Below are 25,712 nucleotides of genomic sequence, written 5' to 3' on the forward strand. Positions count from 1 at the left end.
GAAACCCCTGTGTCCTCTCCGCCTCTTGCTCACCTGCTTGTAGTTAGTTGCAGCTGGTGCGGGAAATGTTCCCTTCAGCGAGAGCTGTGCTGCTGCAGTTCCAGACACCCGGCTAATCCTTCTGCCTCCCAGATGCTCTCGGAGCTGCTGTATTTTTAGCTCCTCTCTTTTATGTGCCTCACTCCAAAGACATCTTATTATTCATTTCAAAGCTTGACAACTCCTATCACGTTGTCCCCTCTTTCTATTCTGATACACAAAAGAAGAACGGAACGAAGCAGGCTTGAGCCCAGTTTCGCTTCTTCTGCTCAGCTGAGCCCAGAGCTTCAAGAAGTCCTGGTCACATCTGCTCATGGCCTCACTCTGGGTGTCCCAGGACTCACTCACATCCTCATCTACTCGATGTGCAGCTGGACACCGTGTGCAGGTGCACTCAGGGGTGCCACGGTGGTTCTGTAGAGACACCCGGCAGTCACAGCACAGTTCTGGGACCAGACTGAAAAGCCTGGAGAAGTGAATAATACAGCATGGAGAAGCGTTTCTAACATTAAATCATGGACTCAACAGGTATTTGTTAAGTATTGACTGTGCACCAGGGTGTGTTCTAGGTGAGGATTTATATTTTGCATAAACAGAAAAGATGTTCTATCACAGGATATGCTTCCATTGACTTTGAAGTAACAGTATCACATTTATTAAGCCCATCCTGTGTTCTGGGCACCATCCTAAGCATGCCATGTGTTCATTCATATAACTCTCTTAAGAACTCTTGTGAGATGGAGACAGTTACTCCCATTACACAGGTGAGAAAGCACCACATAGAAAGGGTAAGTGACGGGCCCCGGTGTCACAGCATGTGACTAGAGGCCAGTCTTTGACCTGTGCACCCAGAGCCTGTGCTCTTAACCACTGTTCTCTACTCTCCATGGGCTCCTCCCGGACTGCCCCCCATCCCAAGGTCGTAGTAACTGAGACTGTGCATATAATGCTCTCAGCCCAGGGCCCACCCTCGTACTAGTGGGGATGGTATTGCCAGTATGCTGTGTATCAAGGATACACACAGCTGGACATTAGAGCGGTGGACACCAATTTTATTCAGGAACTACTGACCATGGGTTGGGGTAAGAGCTGAGCTCCATTCAGATTTATGCAGTGGTGACGGTCATTTTGATGGGAGACTGAGTGAGAGGGAATAGCACGAGCTTGTGCAGAATCAGCCCAGAAGAAAAATCACAAAAGGTGGGCAGGTGAGGTCAGTCCACATGAAACTCATCCGGGTTTACTAACTGGCACTTGCCCAACCTGCCACGGAGACAGGGAGACAGGGGCCCTGCCCTCAGGTAGTGGCTGGGCAGCCTTGAGTTTTCTCAGACAGGCACTTTAAGGGGCGAGGGTTATCCTAATGATGTGGCCTCGAGCTGCTAGAAACTGTTGGTGTTTTCTTGAAGTCTCTATAGGCCAAAGTTGAGGCCTGGTAAGAAAGAGAGTTCAGAGCAGCCTGGCTACAGTTTGGTCAAGGAGAGCCCGTGTCCATGGTGCACCTTGCTCTCCATCGCTGCTCTCATGATTCTCACGCCAGCTCTGCTGAGTGGGTGAGCTGCTGACATTTGTACACAGATTCATGAACAGACTCCCAGACTGGTTAGAGATAGGCATATAATAGTAGGTCATTGCAAATTGGAATAGTGAGTGTTCTGAGCACAGGGACAGCAGAGGTTCAGGGAACACAGAGAGGGGAGCAGCTAAGCCAGCTGGGAAAGGAAACCCTGTCAGAGATCCTGGGAACCAAAATCACAACAAAATCCTGAAAACGACACAATGACAATCCTCCACCCATTGCTGCTGGCCTGTCTGTCCTTTAGATCGCACTGGGAAGTTGCCCTGGACAGTGCATGCAGAGAGTCCGTGCAGATAAGCTCACACCTGCACCCTCTGAACACCCAACCCTAGAAGCTGCCTTGTTCTGCTCTGGCATTTGCATATGCTGCTGCCCTTGCCTTGGAATGTCCTTGTCCTGCTTCTTGCACTGTAACTCCTCATACTCTGTGAATCAGCCTGAATGCCTCCTCTTCCTGGCAGCCTGCCCTCGTGGGGTTAACTGCCCCTGTTACGTGCTCCCTTGGCCCTGGCCCAGCATCTCCTTCTGCCTGAGAACTCACCACATCCTATTGCAGTGGTCCATGCACCGGCTGTGTCCTGCAGACTGTGTTCTCCAGGAGGGCAGAAGCTGCCTCCGGTCCTGCACACTTCATGTGTCTCTGCTGCCACAGCACCCAGCCCACTGCAGGCCCTTGGTGACTGCGCTCTGAAAGGACAACCGATGCAGGCAGTTTAACCACATGCCCGCAGTGCTTTCTGGTTCCCCACGTCCCCCACCACATATGTCCACCAAGCACAAGACAGCTAACAATCCAATCTTCGCAGTGGCCGTCTGAGACAGCATCTCCTCAATAAACATACCAAGGTCCAATGCTGGCCTGTGGCTTTCCTAAGGTCATGCAACGGAGAAAGCTGCAGAGCCAAGGAATGACCCAGGCCATCTGACCCTGGCACCCAGACCATGCTTGCTTATAGGGTTCACCATAAAGTGACATAACCCTTATACTATGATGTAGGAAACATGCCCAGTTGTCTTCAGAAACTTCCAGTGCAGCCAGTTCCACAGAAGCACCCCACCATCACCACTGCCACCATCAGCACCGCCATTCAGGTTTTTTCATAAGACAGAACCCTGTCTTCTGTTGCCAGGGAGCTTTAATAAACTTTTTGAGGGGTCATGGATTGTAGGCTGGGAAGGAAGAGTGGGAGAAGGGAGGGTGGGTTCATCTTTGGCTCACAAACTTGTCAGACTGTCCCCACACTGGAGGGTTTGCCCAGGGCAGAGTGTGGTTCTCCGAGTCCAGCTGTAGTCTGGCCAGAGCCCTCAGGCCCGCCTCACCAGCAGGATAGTCAGGTTCACTTGTAACCAGCTGTCACCTGTGAGCCACCCACACTGACACTTCTACTACACATGTCCTTGGCACACCGTGTTAGTGGCTCCCATGCCTACACATCCAGGCAGAAGGGGACGCTCAACTTCTCCAGTCTGAGGACGAGTCCCTTTGCAGCCTCTTCAAAGGACCTACTGCAGTTAAGATCAATAGCAGAGTTGAGTACAAAGGAGCTAGACAATTTCACCCACCCCGATTTTCTAACCACGACTTCAAATCCTGTGTCCCCTCACCCCTGCCTACCTTCTCTCATTGTCACTTTCTGCCTGGCATGTGTGGTCTAGTAATCCCAGACTGATTGCAGTTCCCAATCTGTAAAGTGCTATTTATAGCCTACTGTGGCTTTGTTATCCCTGTAGATGGAGCATCTTGGTTCCTTCTACCCACCCCGCCCCCAGTGGCTAATTTTTACCTAGTCAGATCCTATGAGTCAAGTCCATTCAGGCCTCCATGCCGACCCTCTTCCTACCTTATTATGGCACGAGCACATTCCCCTCTTCCTTCCACAAATCACTCCTGAGTTCCCACTAGTGTCAGACACTGTGCTGGTGCTGGGGATGCATTGGTGAGCCAGGAGCCGACACGGGACTGCTTCCCTAGTCTTCACAGACTAATGGAGGTGACAGATATTAACCAGGTAGATCATGCAGGTGGAGGGATAATTACAGACTATGATACATGTTTGGAAGAAAGGGAATGGATTTCTTGGAAAATGTTAAACAAAGGCACCTGACCTCTTATCTCCAGAGAGAATATGAGCTCCTTAAAGGTAAAGATCTCAGAAGCTCTAGTGATGCATCACTAGCACCGTGCCTGACACAAAAGAGCCCCATTACTAGAACCAAGTTGGGGGGGGGTGGGGCATGACAGAGCCGGGCCAGCAGCTAGTGGTACTTGATATCGGAAGTGCTGAGCCAATAAGCCAGACCTCCTTACAGGTGCCCTGGGTAAGCTGCCTCGGGTGCTGCTGTCTCTGAGTCTGCCACAGAGATGAACGTATATTCCAGGAAGGAGGGATAAGTGAGCAGAGAGCTGGGCAGAACCTGCCCATCACTGCCCTTAAGGAGACAACCTGATGTAGAAAAATGGGCCCGAAGTGTGCCATCACACCGACTTTTCGCCCCAGCTCTGAACCCGCCCATTGATTAAACATTGATTGGCAAGTTGCGCAACCCCTCTGAGCCTCAGTTTTCTCATCTCTAACAAGAAAAAGATAGAGCAGCAGCAGGTTAGAATATATTCGTTCATGCCAATTCTGCCCTCTGAGACCCTGAGGTGAGTTGAAGGAGATGGGGTTTGGAGCCTTTTCAACGAAGGGGGCAATTTTGTGCTAATTTCTTTTACTGACAGTTCATTTTCCAAGGCAACAAGCCAACAAATCATGGGGCCAATTAGTGTAAGAAAAACAATTGATCCTGGTACTCAGAGAGCTCAGCCTACCACGTCGGTGGTTTGGCCGTGTATTTGGGGAGATGCTACACAGCACTAAATGGGAAATAATTGGATAGATGCAGCTATAAATTGCACAGTGCTGCACTACCCTCAGCTTCTGATTTAAGTAGCACAGTCTGACATTAACAGGAAAACTAAAGGGTTTTGCTCTCCTGCATGGAAAAGCAGAGCAAAGCTGGCAGCAGCCAGTCCTGCCCCCTCATTTTAGAGATGGGAAAATAGAGGCTCAGAGGTGGGACAAGAAGCCTAAGAGGTTGCTTCCCCACTGTATTTTCTTGGCAAACTCCTCAAACAAAGGGACCCAGGGAGAAAACTATAGAGATGACTGCATTCTTTAACTAGCACTGCCGTAACATGATCACAACCGAGTTTGTCTCAGGGTTGTGAGAAGCTAGGAGTCTGAGGTCAAGGTTTGGCCACGTTGATTCCTTCGGAGGACTGTGAGAGAGGGTCTGTTCCGTATCTGTCTCCTAGTTCCTGGTGGTTTGCTGGCCACCTGCGGTGTTCCTTGACTCTTAGACACATCACCCAATTTCTGCCTTCATATTTGCAAGGCGTCCTCCTTTGTGCATGCGGCCGTGTCCAAATGACCTCTTATCAAGACCCTGGTCATACCGTATTAGAGGCACACCCTATTCTAGTAGGACCTAATTTTGACTAATGACATCTGTAAGGACACTATTTGCAGATCAGGTCACATTGTGAAGTCCTGAGGTGAGGGAGTTCAACATGTGGATTTGGGGTGGACACAATTCAACACGGACCAACGACTGGCAATTTAGAGAACAGAATCCTTGGGCTGGAGAGGAACTGCCACTTATTAAGCGTCCCTAGGGGCCGGGCAGGATGTGAGGAATTTTAACAGCCCGATCTTATTTAGTTCTCACCCCAGTCGAATGGAGTGACACCAAGGTTCAGAGAGGCTGGGTGATTTTGTCAAAGGCGACACGAGTAGTAATAATAGATCTGGAGTTCATAGGCTGGCCAGCGTCTGTCCAAAGTCGTGTGTGTGCTCAGGACCCAAGTGTTGTAGTAAAATGAACTGTAGGAGCCGTGTTTACCCCCACGGGCTGCCTACCTCCGTTTATGAATGAAGACAGCCTGACCCGGAATCCCAGCCTTCTCACTCGTAATCCAGCACTTTCTATTGGCTTCATTGTAGTCCATTCATTTTCTCCTACGTCTCTGTCTGGCATGCAGGACTTCACTGTGACCCAGGCAGAGGTTAATGTTGGACCGGTTATGGTACAGAAAGCAGTTTCCCATTAAATATAACAACCTCACTTCTGCGGTGACTGCTGGCAACACGTGCTGTTTCCTTTGTATCCACTCACATTCATTTACCTACTTGTATAGTCATTTTACACCGTAACCTGAAATGTTGAAATCATCGGTTACATTACTAAACACCTACAATGGTTATCAGGCCTCTTCATGCAGAAAGTAACAGAAATAAAAATAAGGATTTTAGGAGAATGAAAATATAGGCAGTTAAAGCACATTCAGAATTGGATGGAAGTGCACAAGAGGACAGCCAGGGTCTGGAGCCACAGCAGGCAGCAGTCCACCTTATCAGCAATGTGACCCGTGCAAGTTACTCACCCTGAGTCTCAGTTCCCTCAGCAGTCCAAGTCGGGGAAATGACATGTAAGGTTTTTGGAGGAGTGAAATAAATGAAGATTCCATTTGTCGTGTACTTGGCACAGTGCCTAGTGTATGATTGGCACCCTCTGAGTAATACCCATTCTTTTATCCTCACTTGAGGACATTTTATTCATTGCTTTTAGAGAGAAAAGGGTGAGAGGGAGAGAGAAATACATAGACATGAGAGAGAAACGGCAGTTGGTTGCTTCCTCGTACACACCCAGACCAGGGATCAAACCCACGACCTTGGGTGTGTGCCCTGACCAGGAATTGAACCCGTGACCTTTCGGTCTATGGGACTACACTCTGACCAACTGAACCACACTGGCCAGGGTAGTACCTTTTTTTAATATAATGAGAATAAATTCTGAACTCTTTTGCATATTCGTAGAATCTTCCAAGGTTGGGGTATTTTCCCCCAGATTTTCAGAAGTGTGAATTTTTCTCATATCTATTCAAGCTCAACTTTTCAAAATATAGTTGTAGAAAACAGAAAACTGACCTATGTTTATTTGTGCCATGGGAATGCAGGGATAAAGGGAACTGGCAGCTCTGACTTGGAGAACCTCGAAGCCGCTAACAACGCTCTGTGTTCCAGCCCAGTGGTTACCGGAGGGGGACTCCGTAGCGCCCTTTTGTCCACGGCCCACTTTCACTTCATCATTGAGGGCCAGGGCCTTGGATTCCCCTCCTCTCAGAGGAGGAGTTGGGAGGTAGGAGGGGAGCATGCTAGGATTTCATTTTTTCTCCAACATGTTTTTATGAACATGTTTAAATAAATAGAAAATTTTACCTTTTGCCATGTTTGCTTTCTCTGACTCTAGAGAAGTTATGAGACCGCTAGATGGACAGCTAGATAATAGAAAGCTACATTAGGTGTGCTCATTGGTGCCAGGGTTTCATTGCTTGTAGGCCCTTTCTGTGAACATTGCTGGGGATATGCTGAGTATATTGAGTGCATATTGACTATTTCCAATTAAAATTTTAAGTTATTGGGTTACTTCTTAAGTTGATATTTGTATCTCATTTTGCTTTCACTGAAAAATCTTGCTTTCTTCTATCTCTGTATTTATCTTATGCCAATATATACCCAAAACAGATTCAAAATTTCAATCTCAACATTAATTACAACTAACAGTAAAGCAGGCCTAGACATGAGTGTCAAGGAGACTTTCTAAAAGCCCGAGTCAGCCTGACAGTCCTTGGGCAAGTCACTTCCTCCTCAGACTGTTTCCTGCCGTCTCTGCATCAGGGATAATGATGGCTACTGTATTGTGACAAGGAGTATAAAACTCACTTCAAACAGTCTTCAGCAAGAAAAGGAATTCACTAAGTTATATAACAAGAAACTACAGGGTTAAATTTCCTGGGATTGGGGATCCAGGTTCTCATCACGAAGTCTGAGACTTTCTCACTCTCCATCTCTCAGTTCTTCTCTCTTTCCTGGTGACATGATTTCCCAGTAGATTCTTTCTCACCACCCTGTGACTACTCCAAAACTAGTACCCCACCTGTCCTGTCAGCTCTCAGGAAGGCCTCACTTGAGGGAACCGTGCTGGGCGACTGAACACTTTATAACATGGCCATTAAAATGCTGATCTTAACCTCAGTTGCCTGGGATAAGATCCATGGTGTTAAGAGCCTACCATCTACCAGATACACTGCTGGGCACTTCAGGTAATCTTCCTCACCTCCCTATAAGGGAGGGGCAGTTCCCACTTTTCAGATGAAAACACTGAGGCTCAGTGAGATAAGGTGACTTGCCCATGGCCTCAAAGCTGAGATTCACATCCTTCCATTGCACTTCACGCCTTTTGGAAATGGGGACAGAACAACACAATATGCAAACTACTCTGGGTAATTAGCAGAAAAGGAGCCCTCTGCCTTACACACACACACACACACACACACACACACACACACACACACACACACACACACACACAGTGGAATTTTGGACTTCTGAGAGCCCTGATTGCATGTTACCCATCTCAGTGTTGCCGGGGCCCGCGGACCCTAGTACCAAAGGGCTGTGGGGGATGAGTGTGAGTTGAATGAGAGCAGGCGGCCAGGGCAGCCCACCAGCAACTGTGGTTATGCTGCAGCCACACCCTTGGTCCTGGGACACGGAGTTTTGGTTGAACTCCAGTGACAGGAAACTAGTGTTCCCCACAGAAGCCAGTTTTCTGTTTACCGTGGTTTTCACATCTCCTGAGCTGAGACCTGCTTCGTCGTCACTTTGATGATTGCTAATGGGTTAAGCACACCTGGCTCCACTTTGCCTATTAAACAAATTTAAGCTGAAATCATAGGACCAGGATGCTCTCCGCTAGTTGACTAGTTCATCTTCCTATTTTTAGAGCAGGACTTTGCTCATATCTTCCAGCGTTCTGTGTTTATAACACGTGTGTAGAGAGCCACTAAGAAGCTGTCTTTTATAGCTGTCATCTTGTTATAAAACTTAAAAAGGATTTAAAGGCGTGCTGAGAGCAAATAAGCACATGAGCATTTACCAAACCCAATTTTTGTAGCTAAGGAAAGGAAGGCTAGAGAGGGAAACAGATGCACAAATAAGTAAAAAGTCAGTGGGGTTGGGGGTGGGGTTAGGGGGAAGACTTGGACTCAGGATCCTGCTGACAGATTCATTCATTCAGATTATTCATTTAAAATATGTACTAGCAATCTCATAGGGATAGAAAGTAGAATGTGGTTGCCAGGGGCTGGCGCAACGGAGGAATAGGGAGTTAGTGTTTAATGGTAGACTGTTGATCTGGGGAGATGAAAAAGTTCTGGAGATGTCCCTGGCTGGTGTGGCTCAGTGGATTGAGAACTGGCCTGCAAACCAAAGAGTCGCTGGTTCGATTCCCAGTCAGGGCACATGACTGGGTTGTGGTTCTGGTCTCTGGTTGAGGGCATGTGAAAGGCAGCCAGACATTAATGTTTCTCTCTCTTTTTTTCCTTTTTTCCCCTCTCTAAAAAATAATTAATTTTTTAAAATTCTGGGGATGGATGGTTGCAGAACTATGTGAATGTACCTAATACCACAGAACTATAAATTTAAAATGGTAAAATTATGTATATTTTAACACAATAAAAATATGTTAAGTACTGAATTCTTACTGTATGTTGGGTACCACACTTAATGCAGGTGCTCAGGGTCATGTCCGCTGTGTTCTTCATAAGCATCTTTTCTATAAACTTCTTTGCCCCAAACATTTTCGTGGCACAATTAATTTCCTTAAGATGATTCACTGTGGAGGATAAAATAACCACTTGACAGTTTGGTCTCCATTTGGCAGATTTAATGTATTTAAGCTAGTTGTCAGTTCGGTATCATGTCTCTGTTATATTTTATCAATCTGAGCCTCAGAGTAGACTTAGTGATCTTAAAATAGTGCATGGTAACAACTAAATGTAGAGCCAAATTGCAAACCTACGTATTGGGTGCTATGCTTGAAAATGATAACATTGTTTGCAGATCCTCTCATGAGTGCATATTATCCTCTCCCGCCCATTAAAACCAAAAGTTTACTAAGCTGTGGAAAATATAAAAGAGGAGACTGCTGATCCTCAACAGGCTGTGAGAGCATTAATTATTGATTCTTTAGTTGGAAACACATACCTCTCTTAATGAAGGAGGAAATCGCAGCAAAAAAGAAGCATATTCCCAAACCAAGACATGAATCAACAAGTCAAAAAAATGTATAATGCTATGCACAAAAGACTTTAAAGATTTTTTGCAATAGCCTTTTTAAAAATATTGTCATTAGTAGTTTGTGTTTCATTATGTCCTTTTTAATGTTCCTCTTTTAATTTTTTTGTTAATCTCATCTTTTATGACAAAATTGCCTTCTGGCCAATTAGTCGTGCAGCAAAAGTGCTTATGGCCAAATCCCAAGAACCACTCAGGGTAAAAAGATGAGAGAAAAACGATGTTGTTGTGCCTGCCATCCTGGAGCGGACTATTCTGTGTATGTGTTCATATGCGTAATGACAAACTGAAGAGGCACCCTGTACGGAAAAGTCCAGGAAGCCAAGGGGACTTGTGGCTTGGGAACCCCTTCTCTACTGGCAAGTCCGGGATGCTTTCCAGAACAGACTCCCACACTGAGGCCTGAAGGAGAGGGAGTTGAGCTTTCCAGGCAGATGGAATTACGTGCAAAAGCTTGGGGTGGGAACATGATGCTTTCAAGGGACTGAATTAATGGCCGGGTGGCTGTGGTGAGAGGTCAGGCAGGTGGAGATGCCCTTGCAAAGGTTTCAGTCTTTCTCCGAAAGACAATGGGAAGACTGGGATGTGTTTTAAGTATCAGATAGTCCTAATCAAATTCAGCAGGTTTTGTCTTAATCCTCTTGTACTCTGCTGTAACTACTAGACCAGAGGCCAACAAAAGTGAATGAGTAGCCACTGAGGCTACTGCATAAATCCATTCTGGAAATCATGCCCGTGTCCTGGGTCTGGTGGTGGACAAGGGGGAATGGCCAGAGCGAAAGATGTCTGGGAGGTGAGACTGGCCAGGCTGCTTACGGGGGTGAGCAGGAAGGAGGCTGAGTGGGCTCAGGGTGGGCTATGAAAGTGAACAGCAGTGCGTGCCCTAAACTCACTGACTTCAAATATGAAAGACAAAGCTTTTTATGTTCTTCTTTATTTTAATGTTTATTAGCTTTTAATATTTATTAGTATTTTATACAATTAGTATCAATAAATGTGATTCTTTACAAATCAATATAAATAAGAAGTCAGCTTTTAAAAATAACTACTGTATTCTTTAGACTATAAGATGCACTCCCCTCAAATTTGGGAGAAAGTGGGGTGCGTCTTATACAGCGAATGTAGCTTATCTGGCTCGCTGTTGGGGTGGGGGGTGGTGGCAGTGGAACAGGTTACAGGTTATTAAACATTTTACCACATTTGTTGCTTCAGTTGTTTTTCCTATTTCCCCCCTCTAAAACCTAGGTGCATCTTGTGGTCCAGTGTGTCTTATAGTCCTGAAAATATGGTAGTAATTCCACCACTTAAGAGAGAAGCTTTGTTAAGATTTCATTGGGTACCTCTCCAGACTTTTCATACACACGTATTTATGGAAATGCATACTTTTATTTTCAAAAACAGGATCACATTAAACATACTATTTGGTGATATGCTTTTATTTATTCAACAGGATGTTGTGATTATATTTCTATTACAAAAAAATACGTATGTTCCCAAGATGACTTTCAGTTACCGCATATTATTTCATCTTATAGAGAAATGCAATTTCTTCCACCAGTCAGTTAATGTTCAGTATCTCTAATTTTTCCCTGTTCTAATAGCACTTCAGGGAATATCTTGCTTCCAAGCCTTTGCCCACATCTTACATTATTCACAGATTGTTGAATTTCTACAAGATTCATGGGGTCAAAGTTTATGCCTGTCTTCAAGGCTTTGAAACGTACAGCCAGGCTGCCCTCCAGAAAAGTTGTGCTAAATCACACTCCCATAAGTAACAAAAATAACCATAATGGCTAACACTTACAAAGCTCTTACTGTGTGCTTTGTACTGTTTCAAGCCATTTACGTATACTAAATCATTAATTTCCTAACGGGACAAGAGAGGTGCTATTATTACCCCCACTGCACACAGAAAACCAGGAGCCCCCAAAATATCTGTTTCCCATACCCTTGTCAACACTGGGTGTTAATCTTTTTTCTTCTCATTCTGGTAGAGAAAATACGGCATCTCATTTATATCTGGTATGTTTTACATGAATCACTGTGGAATTCCCAACAACCTTGGGGTTCTGTATCATTCTCTGTATTATACAAGAGAGAAAACAAAACTCAGAAAGTTAGAGTGATGTGCCCAGAGCTACACATATAAAAAATGATAGAGCTTCGATTTGAAGTGTGTTCTCTTTGGTTCCAGAGTCCATATTCTTTCCTGTGGTTACCACAGGAAAGAATACCACTCTTTGCCTGGAGACTAGGGTATTTGGAAATTCGGTCTTATCCTAAGTAAACTCTGGGGGATTTCAGGATGGGAGCTCAGGGATGAATTTACTCTGACCCGCTCCATTTAGCATTTGACGAGGGGGTGCCTGGGGGCTGCTACGGAGGTTACGTCCCAGCTTCATTGGCGCCGTGGTGCAGCAAACGTATCCAAAAATATGTTAGGAGAGAGAAAGGCCTTTGTAATGAGCCTGGGCCTTCCTTTGTCTTGTGAGATTTTAACTACTGTAATTGCCTGTAGTGTGAAGTGGTGTATTTTTCTATGTATCTATTTTTATTCTGTGTCTATCTGCTTATCTGCTTTTTTTGTTTTGTTTTGTTTTTTTTGTTAACTCACTTGAATCCTGGTGGGTATTTTTCTGTAAATAGTGTTGCCTCAGAAAAACACACATTCTCATACACACACACAATAAAAATATGAAGGCTAAATGGAGTAGAATTTATTCTTTAAAAAAAGCTAATGGTAAAGTCTGAGCAGATGACTTCCTAATCCATACTTTATTTAATTGGCTGTATTGAGCCATAGTACAAATTAAGTCTTCTCTGTAATTTATTCTGTCAGATGGTAACCTTCCAAGCAATTTGATACTTCATTTAAACATTGGTAAATGGCTCATGGAAATGCTAAGGAAAAGAAAAGATTTAGTGATGATCAGATAAGAAACCCTCAGTTCTCAAAATGGGTCCTGTGTGGAATGTCACGAATTAGCCTGATTCAATCAGTCACTGAACATTTACTGAGCAACTACTTTGTGCATTGTATGTCTTCAGATAACTTGGTTCTTCCTTCCTTCTTTCTTTAATTTATCAGATATTATTTAGCACTTCCTATTCAAAAAGAACAAAATTAGGAGCTAGAATAAAATTGAGGAGAACCAAACGTTGCTCTTTCTGTTAAGCAGCTAACTAACAACTCTCAAGTGGAGGGAAAAAAACAGTTCTTTCTGCCTAGAATGCTCTTTTCTCCCGAGTTTCTGGGTACTCCCCCTCTATTCTTTGGGGCTCAGTCCAAGGTCAGCTCCTTTGTCAACACTTCTCCAAGGCCCTTCCTCATTCTATGTCACAAGCTATGTACACCTTGAACAGAAATCTGGTCTTGTGATAGTACCTCCCTGCCTCAAGCAATTGCGAGATCCTTAAGGGAGGGACTCGGTTTTAATCATCTGGATAAAAGTAGCACTTAGTATGAGACCTGGTTCAAAGCAGGTGCTCACTAAATACATATGGTGTGAATAACTCAAGGGATGAGTGAGGGTGAAACGAAATTGAGAATTGTGAAGCATCCTGGATAGAAGAACAAACACAGTGCCCTGAGATCTAGGGACAAGTAGTACAAGTAAGGGAAATGGGGCAATCGGGGAAGGTTCCTTGGATGATGAGCGGGATGTTGCGGCCAGGCCTCAACACACAAGTGTATAGTCATGTGGAGTCGACGGAGTGTGAGTCAGGATGAAGAGCTACATCAGCAGAGAAAACAATGTGACCCATGGCACAGAGATGGGCAAGTCCAGACCCTAAAGTGTGAGTGATGAGTTCTTCAGATTATCTGCAGTCCAGGTTAGCTGAAGTTCACCCGGGACGGAAGGTCCAGCTGGATTGAGGAGTTCGATCTCTGAACCGTCCTTAGAATTGTTCAGTAAAAATTTGATCCGCGCTGTAATAAACAGGGTTTAGAATGAGAGCAATAAATGAAGATGTTGCCTAGAGATAGGGTGTTCTTAAAACCTCTAGTTTTCCAACCAGATACCTGCTTTGATTTTGGGGAGTGTTTTAATATCTAGAATAAATTTTCCCAAGACGAAAATTGTTTTCCAAAAGTGTGGAGGAAGGCCGTGAAGAACCCGTCTTCCCTCCACCCTCTCCCTCCCATGCCAGCCCAGGATTCGCTGCCACCCCCAGAACAACCCGTGAGGCCCCAGGATCTCCCCACAGAAACACTCTCACCTCATGTCTCCCTCACCTCATGTCTCCAGCCTTTGCTGCTTAACAGATACCCCAGATGGCCCAGCTCCTGAGAGTTGGCCTCCAGTTCCTGCCACTAGTCCTTTTGTCTGAGATCCTGGTAGCTGGCCTTTACCCACCCCTGATTTATGACTCTCTTCGACCTCGGATACCTGCTGGAAGCCAGAACAGATTCAATTCTGCCTCCTGACCCAGCAGTCCCCTTCCTCAGCCCAGCCTGCCCAGGGTTATAGTTTTGTTGTGGGACTAGGGAGCCAGGAGTCTAAGGAAAGGAGACCTTGATTCTGCATCATCTTGTTTTCCTTTTTCAAAGCTTTGTCATCCTGAGTGGAGAGAATGGGACCTGCATTTAGTACTGGTCCTGCCAGAACTCTCTCTGACCGTCAGTCCTTTTATGAATAAAGTCAGAGTTGAACTAGGTGATGTTGAGTCATCTTCTGTTCCAATTGTCTTTGCTTACACTGATAAAATCTACTTGAAGACCTGGAGCAATTTTGAGGCTCAGGGAACAAGTATTTGCAAGATCCTCTGAGCTGCCGAGATGAATGTGATAATGCGACTGTGGGATTAGCAGGGTTCTAATATATTTGTACGTCCAAGTATCTATATTATATCTGCACAGTTGAGGTCGTAGAAAGTGGAGACACATCCCCTCCCTGACTCTTAGTTTCCAAACGGCTGAGCCACTTGCTGAGCAGTCCTCCTTAACATGCCATAAAATGAACTATGGGAAAAGGGAATATTACCAAGATCTTTAAGCACTTTGTGCACACACAGCTACACTTTGCCAGGCCACATTAGGTATCCTCAGGCATTAAAAATGTTTTGATTTTAAGACACTTAATGAGGACTCTCTGATAAGTTACATCTCCATCTGCAGTCTTGCATCATAGGCGATGTTTTACCATTGCATAGTCATCTCCACATTTAATTCCACCAGGAAGACGTCAAATCGCAGTTTAATTTTAGAGCAGTATGCCACTTGGCGATCAATGAGGTACTGTCGTCAAACTTTGACTTAACAGGAAACATGGATAACATTCTTCACATTATGCAGAGAGAGAAATACTTTCAGGAAAGGGAGAGGAGAAAGTCTTTGTCTCCCACTTCCCCTGCTGTCTACCATTCAAGCTCACAGAAGCCTATAAATCAATACCCACACGTAGTGTGAATATAAATCTCATCAATTTTGCATCATTAACATCGTGAAAAAGCTATTGCTCTTTGAGCAGTTTTCCTCTGCTAGCTAAATATGTACTCTTAATAAAACAAGAATAAGTGGGTCCTGATTAGTCGACTAACAAACACTTCCTTCTTCACCAGCCTTACTTGTGTTGAAATCCACTTGAATTATATCCAGTTGTCTCATACCCATTTGAGCAGCCAGGGTGAGTGGGTACTGGCAACAACCTCCAACCACAATGTCCAGTGGGCAGTGGGCAACCTGGGCGGGGCACGAAGCTTTAGGGAGTCCCAGTGGGAGTAAAGAGGTTAGTGAATGATCAGACCCTGGAAAGCTAAGGTGTGGCAGCAGATTCTGCAGAGATGATTGCTAAAGTTGGAAGCCTGGAAAGATGGCAACAGGCTAGAAATGGGTATTTTGGAAGGCCAGGACCAATGATGACCATCCTGAGAAGCAGATGTCCACTGTTCTCAGACACCAGCCATGCGATGTGAGATCCTAATGTCTAAAGGATCCAGGGAGATGGAATAAGACCTCAGACATCTATTCCATTGGTTCTCTGTTTTCATAACCTAGTTCCCATTGTGTTACGTGTCTCCCTCCCTGCAGGGACTCAGTAAGGAGTAAGATTCTGTCCATAAAAATGCATTTATAATCATTCACTTTCCTATTTGAATTCTTTAAACCCATAATGAGTTTCCAAAGAGATTCTGCTCAAAGATTAGCTAAGGAGTACAGCAGTAACCTGATACAATTCCAAATAAACTTGGCATTTTCATTTGCAAGCACAGTGAAATGTGTAGATTTATTAGCAATAATTATAAATCTCTATTTAGCTTTTTAAAATTTTGAAAACTGCTTGGGAGTTATTTTTATTACCTTTAATGACCCCAGTAGATCCAGTGCTTCAGATTAGGAGTCACTGATCTCAAACATGTCATTTGAGAGAGGAATGAACTGAGGTCCAGAGAGATACAGTGAGTGCCTTATATTCATATAGTGGCTAGAATTGAAGCTTCTTAATAGCCTGTATAATGAAAAGGCCCTGAAAGTTATAAGGATTTTAAGCAGATCATAGAATGCCCAGATACATGAATAACCCTTTACGGAGTACTGTTTAATGAGGGTTTCTTTAAGTAGATTTAGTGTAGGAAAATGGCTGTAAAGACCACTATCACCAACAGGAGCTTTATTTGTTGGAGCTTAGATAATAAAGGCAGGAAGGTCGGTTTCAAAAGATTTTCAAATTACTGAGCAGCCATCCCCATTTCCCTGATTTACAACTCTGGGCCAGGCACACAGCAAGACGCTGGGGTGTCAGAGATGAGGAAGACAGAGCCGGGTGGGGGAGGCGGGCGAGGAAGCAATCCAACAGAGCAGTAAGGTCTGGGAGAGCAGGAGCCCAGGACGCTGTGTGTGAGGAGCCCAGTGCCTCAGGAGTTTTGCTGTTGCTGGAGACCGGACTCCTGTGGAAATGCAGGAGGGAAGGATTATCTCTTTGGGGAGAGGGAAGTGAAGCCTTGCTCGGGAGGTTTCACAGAGGTGGTGCTATTTCCAGCGGCCTTTGGTCGAGGAATAAGATTCTGGCAAATGGATAAAAGAGTGGGCATTGCAGACAGAGGGACCAACTCATGACCAGCCTCAGAGGTGTGGGGAACCCCACCTGTAGTCCAAACGGTGACTTTGCCAAGTTAGAGAAAGGGGCTTGTCGCCATCTGTCAGAAAACTTGTAACCAGGCAAAGCGTGGTTCTGTGAGTGTGAATGGCGCCCCCAGTGGATGTACGGTGTACATCTTCCACCGCGGCAGCCCACACAGACGCTGGGTATGTGAATGTATTAAGTATGAAGCCAGAACTTAGACTAGGCTGAGTCATGAAGAAAGATATAGCAAAAGCCACCGCCACAGACGCTCACTCAGCATATGAGCAGTCCTGTTTATCTCTCGGTCACCGCACTAAGACCTCGGAGGGGAGCCTCCAATTCTCAAAGGCAGGCACAGCGCGCTTTCCTTCCATCTGGACCCAACAGCTTTTCCAAAGCCCGTTGGGCCTGTTCTCACGGAGCTGAAACACATCTCTCATTGATTAACAGCTCCAAGGGAAAGTCCCCTGAAATATGCTCTTCCTTTCGTCTCCCATAGGCCCTTCAGCATCATCATGCTGTTCACGAAATTTCCTACATTGCCAAGGACATCACAGATCACCGGGCCTTTGGATACGTTTGTGGGAAGGAAGGGAATCACAGATTTGTGGCCATAAAAACAGCCCAGGCGGTGAGTACCCCATCGAAGGAGGGCGCCTTTCTTTATACCTTTAGAGGACCGCACAGTCCCGCTGCTGGTTTCTGAACACCCGCGCTGATGTGTGACTAAGCGGTGCTGGGACTCAGGCTCCCTTCTGGAAAAAGATACACAGCGTTGAAGCAAGGGAACATGCTCACACTCATGCCCATCCAGTTTTGCTGTGGTTTTTTCCTAATGAGTATTTTGTAATGACTAATTATTTTCCTTTCTGATTATGCCGAATGGAGGTACAGTGTACCAATAAGTTTCCTTGTGTTCATAGCCGCATTTAAAAAGAAAATAAGAGACAACAAATAGCTGTTTTGCAGAAGGCCTACTCCAATTTTACCATATCCGAAATTACTAATAAATAAAAGCATTGCCTCTTATGCTTATGATTAGATTATTATGAATTTACAAATGTAATTAGTTGAAGAAATGAACTTTAGCCTAGTGCAATTTGCTAAACCAATATAAACAAGGTAGAATTAATTAAAGATGGAATGCTTCCCATTTAATAGAAAAAGAAAGAACTGTGGGTCATAGTGAAAATAAAAATTGATGTCTGCAGCTCTATCCCATTGCCTTATATTAATGCTTTTTTTCACCCCATTTTACTCCAGGCTGAACCTGTTATTCTGGACTTGAGAGATCTCTTTCAACTTATTTATGAGTTGAAGCAAAGAGAAGAATTGGAAAAAAAGGCACAAAAGGATAAGCAATGTGAACAAGCTGTGTATCAGGTACAACTGTGAATTTATCCTGGTACCGGAGAAGATGGGGGCTTAAGGAAAACAGATGTGAAAACAGGAAGTCAGGGCTTCTCCTCCTGCTGCCGAGCAGAAATAAAGATGAAAGGTTCCCCTGTAAATTACTGGCACAAAAGCTAGGCATTAGAAATGATCCGTTATTCTCCGAAATCTTGAGTCCAGAGGAAGATTTCAGGGGAGGACAACGGAAGAAACACAACTGCTGTTGCTGTTGTTACAAAGGGGTGGGGTGGTCGCAAGGGTTTTGATGTTTTTCAGTGGATTTTCTGCCCTAATGACCCACCAGCCTCTCCTTCCCAAGGCTGGTTTCTTTACTGTCCTGTAATACAGTCTCACATCTCTCCTTTATGTCCTCTGCTTTGCACCCTCCTTACCCTCACTCTGCTGTAGACAATTCTGGAAGAGGATGTTGAAGACCCTGTGTACCAGGTAATTTCTGAAACCAGTTGGGGTTTTAGGGGCAGGAATGCCTAGGCCTGTGGTACAGACGTTTAGTCCGAAACCTGAAGCTTCCCCTGCCTGCAGAGCCTGGAGAGGGCCCAAGGCGATTTCTGAGAGTGAGGACCGCCAGCCCCTCCAAGAGTGAATTTCCATAAACACTGACCGAAGTTTGCCCAGCGTCAGTGACCTGGGCCTTGGAGATATGCTTCTTCCTCCTTGCCCCTGCATCCTCCCCTCCACAATCTGTAAAAGTCTGATCCCAGAGCTGCATGTTTTCAAGAGTCTTGACTTTCTGGGTTCATTAGATAGACTAAGTAATGAGGTGGATCCTCTGAGCTAAGAATTGCAGATGGGGACTGACATTTTGACGACATTTGAACGCAGACCCAAAAGATGGTTTCTAGGCTTTAGAAAGGCTGCGAGGAGAAGTCTCTGGAAGCCCCACGCGGCCAGGCCGCTCCTCTGAGTAGCTGGCTCACGCCACAGGTGCTGTTGTAAGGAGGGAACAGGAGATCCCAGAGACTTCCCAGCCCGTAGCTTTCTCTGCACTCTCGGCAAGGTTGCAGCCCAGGTGTGTGTACAGAGGTGACTTCCCTTAGCTCAAGTATGTGCTCTGTTCAAAGATGCAGAAAAAAGGGAAGGGGAGGCCTCCCCCACCATGCTTATTCCCAAGGGGAGAAAGAAGCCCCCAAATGGACTCATTAGACACCAAAGAAAACCAACGTATTTCTAACTGGGACACACGTGTGATAGATGTGCATGTGTCACATAAGCATGTATGTGAATGCATGTTTTCGCACAGAAAACTTCTATGACAAAAGTAAAATAATGCAGATTTGAAAAGGTAAGAAGATGTGGGTCTCTTTCAGTGGAAGAAGAATCTAGCATATGAGGCAAAGTGAAGTCACAGGTGCATGTAACAGCCTGACTGCCCTTGCTTTACACCGAATGCCGAGGGTGAGGGTTTGTTTATTACGTGAGCTCAGCCCCGGCTCACCGGCTCACAGAGAATGAAGAACATGGGCCATTTTCAAATGGCCCGGTCCTTTAGCGTCAGGAACATGCACGTGGAAAATTTGATATCCAGTATTTAAAACTGAGAATGTAAATTAAGGTGATATTTCTGGGATGAAGGAGTTTGGGGCTTCCAAGCACTTCGAAGTTGGCTTAGGAACCTGAGCCTTAAAGAGCGAAGGAAGGCGATCACTATAACCCGGAGTTTACAAAGCTGGGGTCCATGTAGTCCCAGGAGACATCATTCTCACTCAGCAGGGCCAGCACAAGCAGGTATTACTAAGATAAATGCCATTGAGCCAGGAGGTTATAGCTCCAGAAGGCTCCGCTGGGCTCCACGCAGTCATCACTAAGGACTGGCTGTTAGACGTTTGTAGTTGTCCTTGGAAGAGACAGAAATGGGCAAGGCCCACTGGTATTGCAATAATTCGGTCATCGCTTTAGCGTATTTTCACTTGTGCCTGTTTCTTTCATGCTCACTGTGATTTGTACCTTGAATGCCAAATGCTTTTTTTCCTCTTTCTTTTCCCTCTGACCTTTCCTTTCCGGCTGCTCCATAATAGTACATTGTGTTTGAGGCTGGACACGAGCCAATCCGTGACCCCGAAACAGAAGAAAACATTTATCAGGTATAATAAAATCACTTCTCTCTCTCAGCATTACAGCATCACCGATAGGTGCTCTGATGGGTCTGAAGGGCCAAGGGCTCTCCCCCACACGCTCCGCTTGGCCATTCCAGGCTTGTTAAAATACCTCTGCATGAATTGGCTTTTATTTTCCCTCTAATTTACTAGTAGTTTTCATGCCTGACCATTGAAATGGTTAATGGCCGGTTGAGTACAGTGTTTTAACTTTGAATGGCTCTTAACTATTTTCAGTTGACCCCAAAATCAAATATTCCATTTAACGACAGTAATCCATTGGAGGGTTATTGTCCATAATATAGCAGAGCGCTTTGTTTCTTGGAAGAATATGCTCGTTGAGTTTCTTTAAGCTAACTGCACTACTGAAAATGAAGTGCAGATTCAAAAATGCTGCTTGGAAACAACGTTGGGAAAATTAGTTGAATAAAAGAAAGTAAAGCTAAAGGTTTTACCCCTTCTGAAAGGAAGGTAAATTAATGGTCTTAAATGTCCGCTTATGTGAAAAACCATAAACACACTTCTAATTCATTTAGTTCTCACAAGTGTTCTACGAAGCAGGCACCCGAATCCCTCTTTTACAGGGCAGACTGAGACTCAGAGAGGTTGAGTGGCGTTCTCAGGCTGCACAGCTATTTAGAGCTGAGAGCAAACCCCGGCCAGTGTGGGGAAACCCAGCTTCGGCCCCCATGTTTCCCCGCCAAAGAGTCTGAGTAACAACAGCCCAGTAACACGCCCAACACACACCACAGCCTCTCATTTTTCACTCATTAGAATTTCAGTCCTAACATGAATATGAACATTATAGAAGTAGGAAAAATTTTAATGTATTTCCTAAGTGATTTTAATTTTCTTAATTTACTTAGTTGTGTGGTCTGTTATTGTGCCTTGGGCACGCATTACTTGTGTAATAAAAATAAAACAGATTTTCAGTTTTCATCAAATGTGCAGAATTCTAAATGACCAAAGTATAGTGTTAGCTCCATGAACAGATCAGTTTAAACCAGCCCCGTGGAATAATAATCTAAGCACAGTTGACCATTGAACAATATGTCCACTTCCACATGGATTTCTTTCAATAAATACCTGTTCTGGTTCCTGTCTTTGGCTGGGAATCCGCAGATGCAGAGGACCGACTGTTAGGCAATGATCTGCACCATTTTATATGGGGAACTTGCGCATCTGCCAGTTTTGGTACCCATGAGGGTGGAGGTGGGGTTTCCTGGAAGTGGTCCCAGTGACTACCCAGGGACAAAGGAGCTTCAGGGAGTCAGAAGTCATCCACAGGTTCGCACCTGTGGGGCAGTTAGGGTCCCTTGTATTTCTGTCCATTGAATCTGCTGGGACTGGATTCAAGTGTGAGGTTGTGCCGCTCGGTTTTATTTAAAAACATCACTGACAAAGTTTCTGCCTTCAAACAGATGAGTTGCGTATTTATCTTCAGTGTCAGATTTTCGAGTACAATCTTGCAGGGTCTGAATATGAGGCCAAGGGGACAGTTAACCATTGTTCCTCTGGTTACAGGAACACCTTTCCTCTTTCCTTTTTAAAAAAGAAAAGCGAGAACAGCTTTTCTTTTTCCTTTAAAAAATGTTTTTTGAATTACAGTTTATATTCAGTATCGTCTTATATTAGTTTCAGGTGTCCACCGTAGTGGTCACACAGTCATGGACTTTATAAAGTGGTTCCCTGGTGTTTCCAGTACCCACTTGGCTCCATACAGTTATTACAGGATTATTGACTGCATTCCCTATGCTGTATTTTACATTCCCATGTTTATTTGGTAACGGCCAATCTGTACTTCTCAATCCCTTCACCTTTTCCACCCAGCACCCCCATCAATGGACAGTGGATTTAAAAAAACTGGGTGGGGTACATATAGACAGTGTATAGAGCACCTTTTAAAATAATAGTCCCTTCAGTATAAGAGGTTTCTGAATTCAGACGTAGCTGTAGTCGGCAGGATTCCCACGGTGTCCTATGGAGGGTTGTTGGGGGGCGAGGTTCTAGGTGGGGGGTCAGGGGGAGACGTCAGGTGAGTGGAGAACTGGGTTCTAGCTCTGGCTCTGTCACCAGCCACCTTTGGCTGAGCGGTAGTGGGCAGGGTACTTGCCTTCTCAGAGACTCAGCTTCCCCAATGACAAACTCAGAGAGCAGTATCTCCCTAACTGACAGGTTGGCATGGAAACGAAACAAGCTCACATGGAGAAAGTACCGAAGAGGCTTCATCTAGGTCACACTTTGAGTCCACCGTGTGTGGATTCAGGATCTTAGTACAAGTCCCACTGACTCAGCCATTATTCCACGTTGTCAAGTTCCTTTCCTTCTCTGGGCCTCAGTTTACTCATCTGTAAAATGAGTAAATGAAACTGAGGGGTCTCTCTGGCAATGCCTTGTTCTTCTCTTTGCACCTAGTTGCCTCATCGTAGGCCTGTGGTTCTTTAGAGGGGAATGTTGGCTTGCTCTGCAGGGCAACAAGACTCTTAGAAATGGTGAATGTGCATGTCCGTGGGTGTGTGTGCATGGGTGCACACATAGTTTCCATAGCATTTATGCAGGTTGTGGGCCGCTGTGTGAATGAGGGTTTATGTGCAGTATCTTACTATCCCTCACAACAGCCATGTTATTGCCACATGGAGATGAGGGACGTGAGGCTCACAGGATCACAGAGCTAAAAGATGGAGCTCCCCACTCACACCAGGTCTCTCTGACCTCTATCTATAAATATTGAGTAGATTAATCCCGAGACTCTTTTCAGCACTGAATATGCTGATGCTGAGCTTCACAATCAGGTTCTGTGTATGTTTCAAGTCACTATCTAAAAATCACACTCGTTTTTGAGCAGTTCTGACCTCCAGATCTTGCTGTCTGTTGATCATTAACAGAAAAGTAGCATTTAAGGGAATGAGTATTTTATCGCCCTCTGTTGGAAAGGCCTCTAGTAATTTTCTTCTCCTCCAATTGCCAGGCTAGGCCTCAATTTGCTTAACAAAAGCAAAGCTCTTGGGCCTAAAGATGTAGCTGAGCTTTTAGGAAACTGCTATTGGGAGCCTTGTCATTTTCTTTAAGGGCCTCCAAGTGCTTTATATCTATTCCTCCTGGGTCAATTGCAATGTGTTTCACAGGTCAGCTCAGTTCAGGGTGGACTCGGGTTTCATGTCATCTCCTGTTTTCTGGAATGAAGTAAAGGGACCTGGAGCCTAATTCTTTACCTATTTTTTCCTATAAAATATGGATACGGTGTTCTCTGCGCCTAGAAGTGATGTGCAGATGTAAAGTGAAAAGGACAGCACTTGGGACCTAGCGGGTGCTGTGTAAACGTTAGTTTCCTTTGCTTCCAAAAGTCGTCAGTGTCAGGTGCTGCCCAGGATGCCTTACACTTCATGTATTAACTGAAGTAGAACATGACTTGCTCACCTCCTCTTGTCAGAGAGCCCAATAGAAAGCTGCAGCCTCTCCTGACTTCGCCATTTATAACTCCAGCCTAGGGGAGGCAGAGGCTCTTGAGTAAATGTAACCTGTCTTTGAGGTTCACCAATCTCATTTTCCAAACTGGATTAATAGTAGTGATTGTCTTTTTTTTTTTTTTTTTGCATGCCTTACAAACAGCAGCCATCCATTTAAAACAACACGGAGCTTCACAGCACAAAGCATTTTTACATCTCACAAGTTTGACCCTTCCAGTAACTCTGTGAGATAAAAACGGCTGTATGACAATCATTATAAATCTAAGAAAAAATCAAGTCCTCCTATTTGAGTAATCGGTCCATGGCCAGAGCCTCTGATCCCAAGCTCAGTACCCTTGAGTTTCTTAACAAGCTCCCTGCGTAAGTGAGATCACAGCTTTCCAGGCAGGCGTCTTCCAATTCTGCTCATTCAAAAGTCACTTTTAATTGCCCATGATATGTGTCAAGGGCATCATTTTTAAATGATAAGTCTCTAGTCCTCTGTCACCCAAGCTGAAACTGCTTCTCTGTGCCATTAGTGTGTGTTGCTGAACTCAAAGCGTCTTCTGTATGCACAGTACTAAATATATAGTTTTTAGAGTCATTTCACGTCTATTAACTTGTTCATTTACAAAGTAATTGTGTATCGAGCCCCTAGCAAGTGTCCATGGTCCCCACACTCAAGGAGTTTATAGACAACCCCTGGGATGGTCACAGAAACCAGACGAGGAAACTGAGTTCAGGAGACAGAGTGACCTCTGAGGTCACACAGCCTGCGGCAGAGCCAGGATTAGGAATCAGATCTCCTGGGGTTTTCTGGTCCAGAGCTGTTCTCTCTACAACATCGGTTACTGAACTGGTCTGCAGACTGCACAGACCGGCGGGGGGCGGGGCGGGACAGTAGAGCCTGACCAAGGCTCTGTCCGGTCCTCGTCCCTTTAGCGCCTCTACCAGTGTTCTGCCCTCAGCACACACGTGGTAAATGCTGGTTAGACATTTCTTGTTTAACCAGCATTTACAGATGGGAGAACAAGGATATGGAATCAGTGGTCTCTTGCCCTCAGCAAGCTTGCAGAGCAGTGAGAATACAGAGGAGGACCAGGCAGCTGCCGTGTGGTTTCACAAGTCCTCCGTACAGTAAAGCACCTTTTACACTCTGCCTCAGCTGCCTGGTTTCTTCCCATCTTCCCAGCGGGACAAGGGGCTCCGTTCTATCAGGGGCCGTATTCCTCTTGTTTCCCATCATTGTTCCAGGCAAACCACAGTGCGCAGCACCTAGTAGGTACTTGGCTACTTCTATTTTTTAATGACAGGATGCACCAGAGGTTGCAAGAGTGACGAGAAAGGTTCACCCTGGGCCTGGAGAGTGAGGCAAGTCTTCCAAGAGGATGTCCTGGCCGAGATAAATCTTAAAGGACAAACAGGCAGATTACTGTCTCGCCCATGGGAGAGCCGAGCAGAAAAGCTTTTTCAATTATGCACAGTTTGGGTTTATCCATCCCACCCCATTTCCTCCGTCTGCAGGGATGATTGAGAGTCAGCAGCGGTTCAGCTTGCTAAGTGCCTGCCGTGAGCAGTGAGTTTCGGGGAACAGAAATGCTGTTCGTGTTTCTAGGGGAAGGGTGAGCTGGTAGAAATAAAGTGAGGGCTGGTAATTTATCGGCCCTCATCAACAAGGACTCTGTGCGCATTCTCAGAGGATTCCTATTAGATGGGACCCAGTTATCAGGAGCAAAGAAACTGCGTTCTTCATTGGCTACTGCCAATGAAGATTTTCAAGAGCTGCTCTAAAGTGCATCTTTTGCACAGCCGTGCTAACGCATAGACCGTTTTCTGCAAGCATGTGCACCAGCTCCTGGGAATGTAGGATGTGATGTCAGAGAGACAGAAGCTCCCCA

At 45.2% G+C, this 25,712-nt stretch overlaps 1 protein-coding gene across 9 annotated transcripts in view; it reads left to right on the forward strand.

The window, feature by feature from the left end:
* DAB1 (DAB adaptor protein 1) overlaps positions 1-25,712 on the forward strand; it is a 773,228-nt gene that overhangs the window by 688,943 nt on the left and 58,573 nt on the right. For 7 of the 9 annotated variants that reach the window (XM_037043158.1, XM_037043159.1, XM_037043157.1 and 4 more), the window contains 4 exons: positions 17,362-17,493; positions 18,126-18,245; positions 18,663-18,701; positions 20,291-20,356. In XM_037043158.1, the coding sequence (XP_036899053.1) occupies positions 17,362-17,493; positions 18,126-18,245; positions 18,663-18,701; positions 20,291-20,356 (357 nt within the window). The remainder of the gene's footprint in view (positions 1-17,361; positions 17,494-18,125; positions 18,246-18,662; positions 18,702-20,290; positions 20,357-25,712) is intronic. The other 2 variants (XM_037043163.1, XM_037043164.1) reach the window with 1 other exon arrangement.

Source organism: Sturnira hondurensis, unplaced genomic scaffold (assembly GCF_014824575.4).
Source record: "Sturnira hondurensis isolate 20B ecotype Veracruz unplaced genomic scaffold, ASM1482457v3 Scaffold0004068, whole genome shotgun sequence".
Classification (NCBI taxonomy): domain Eukaryota; kingdom Metazoa; phylum Chordata; class Mammalia; order Chiroptera; family Phyllostomidae; genus Sturnira; species Sturnira hondurensis.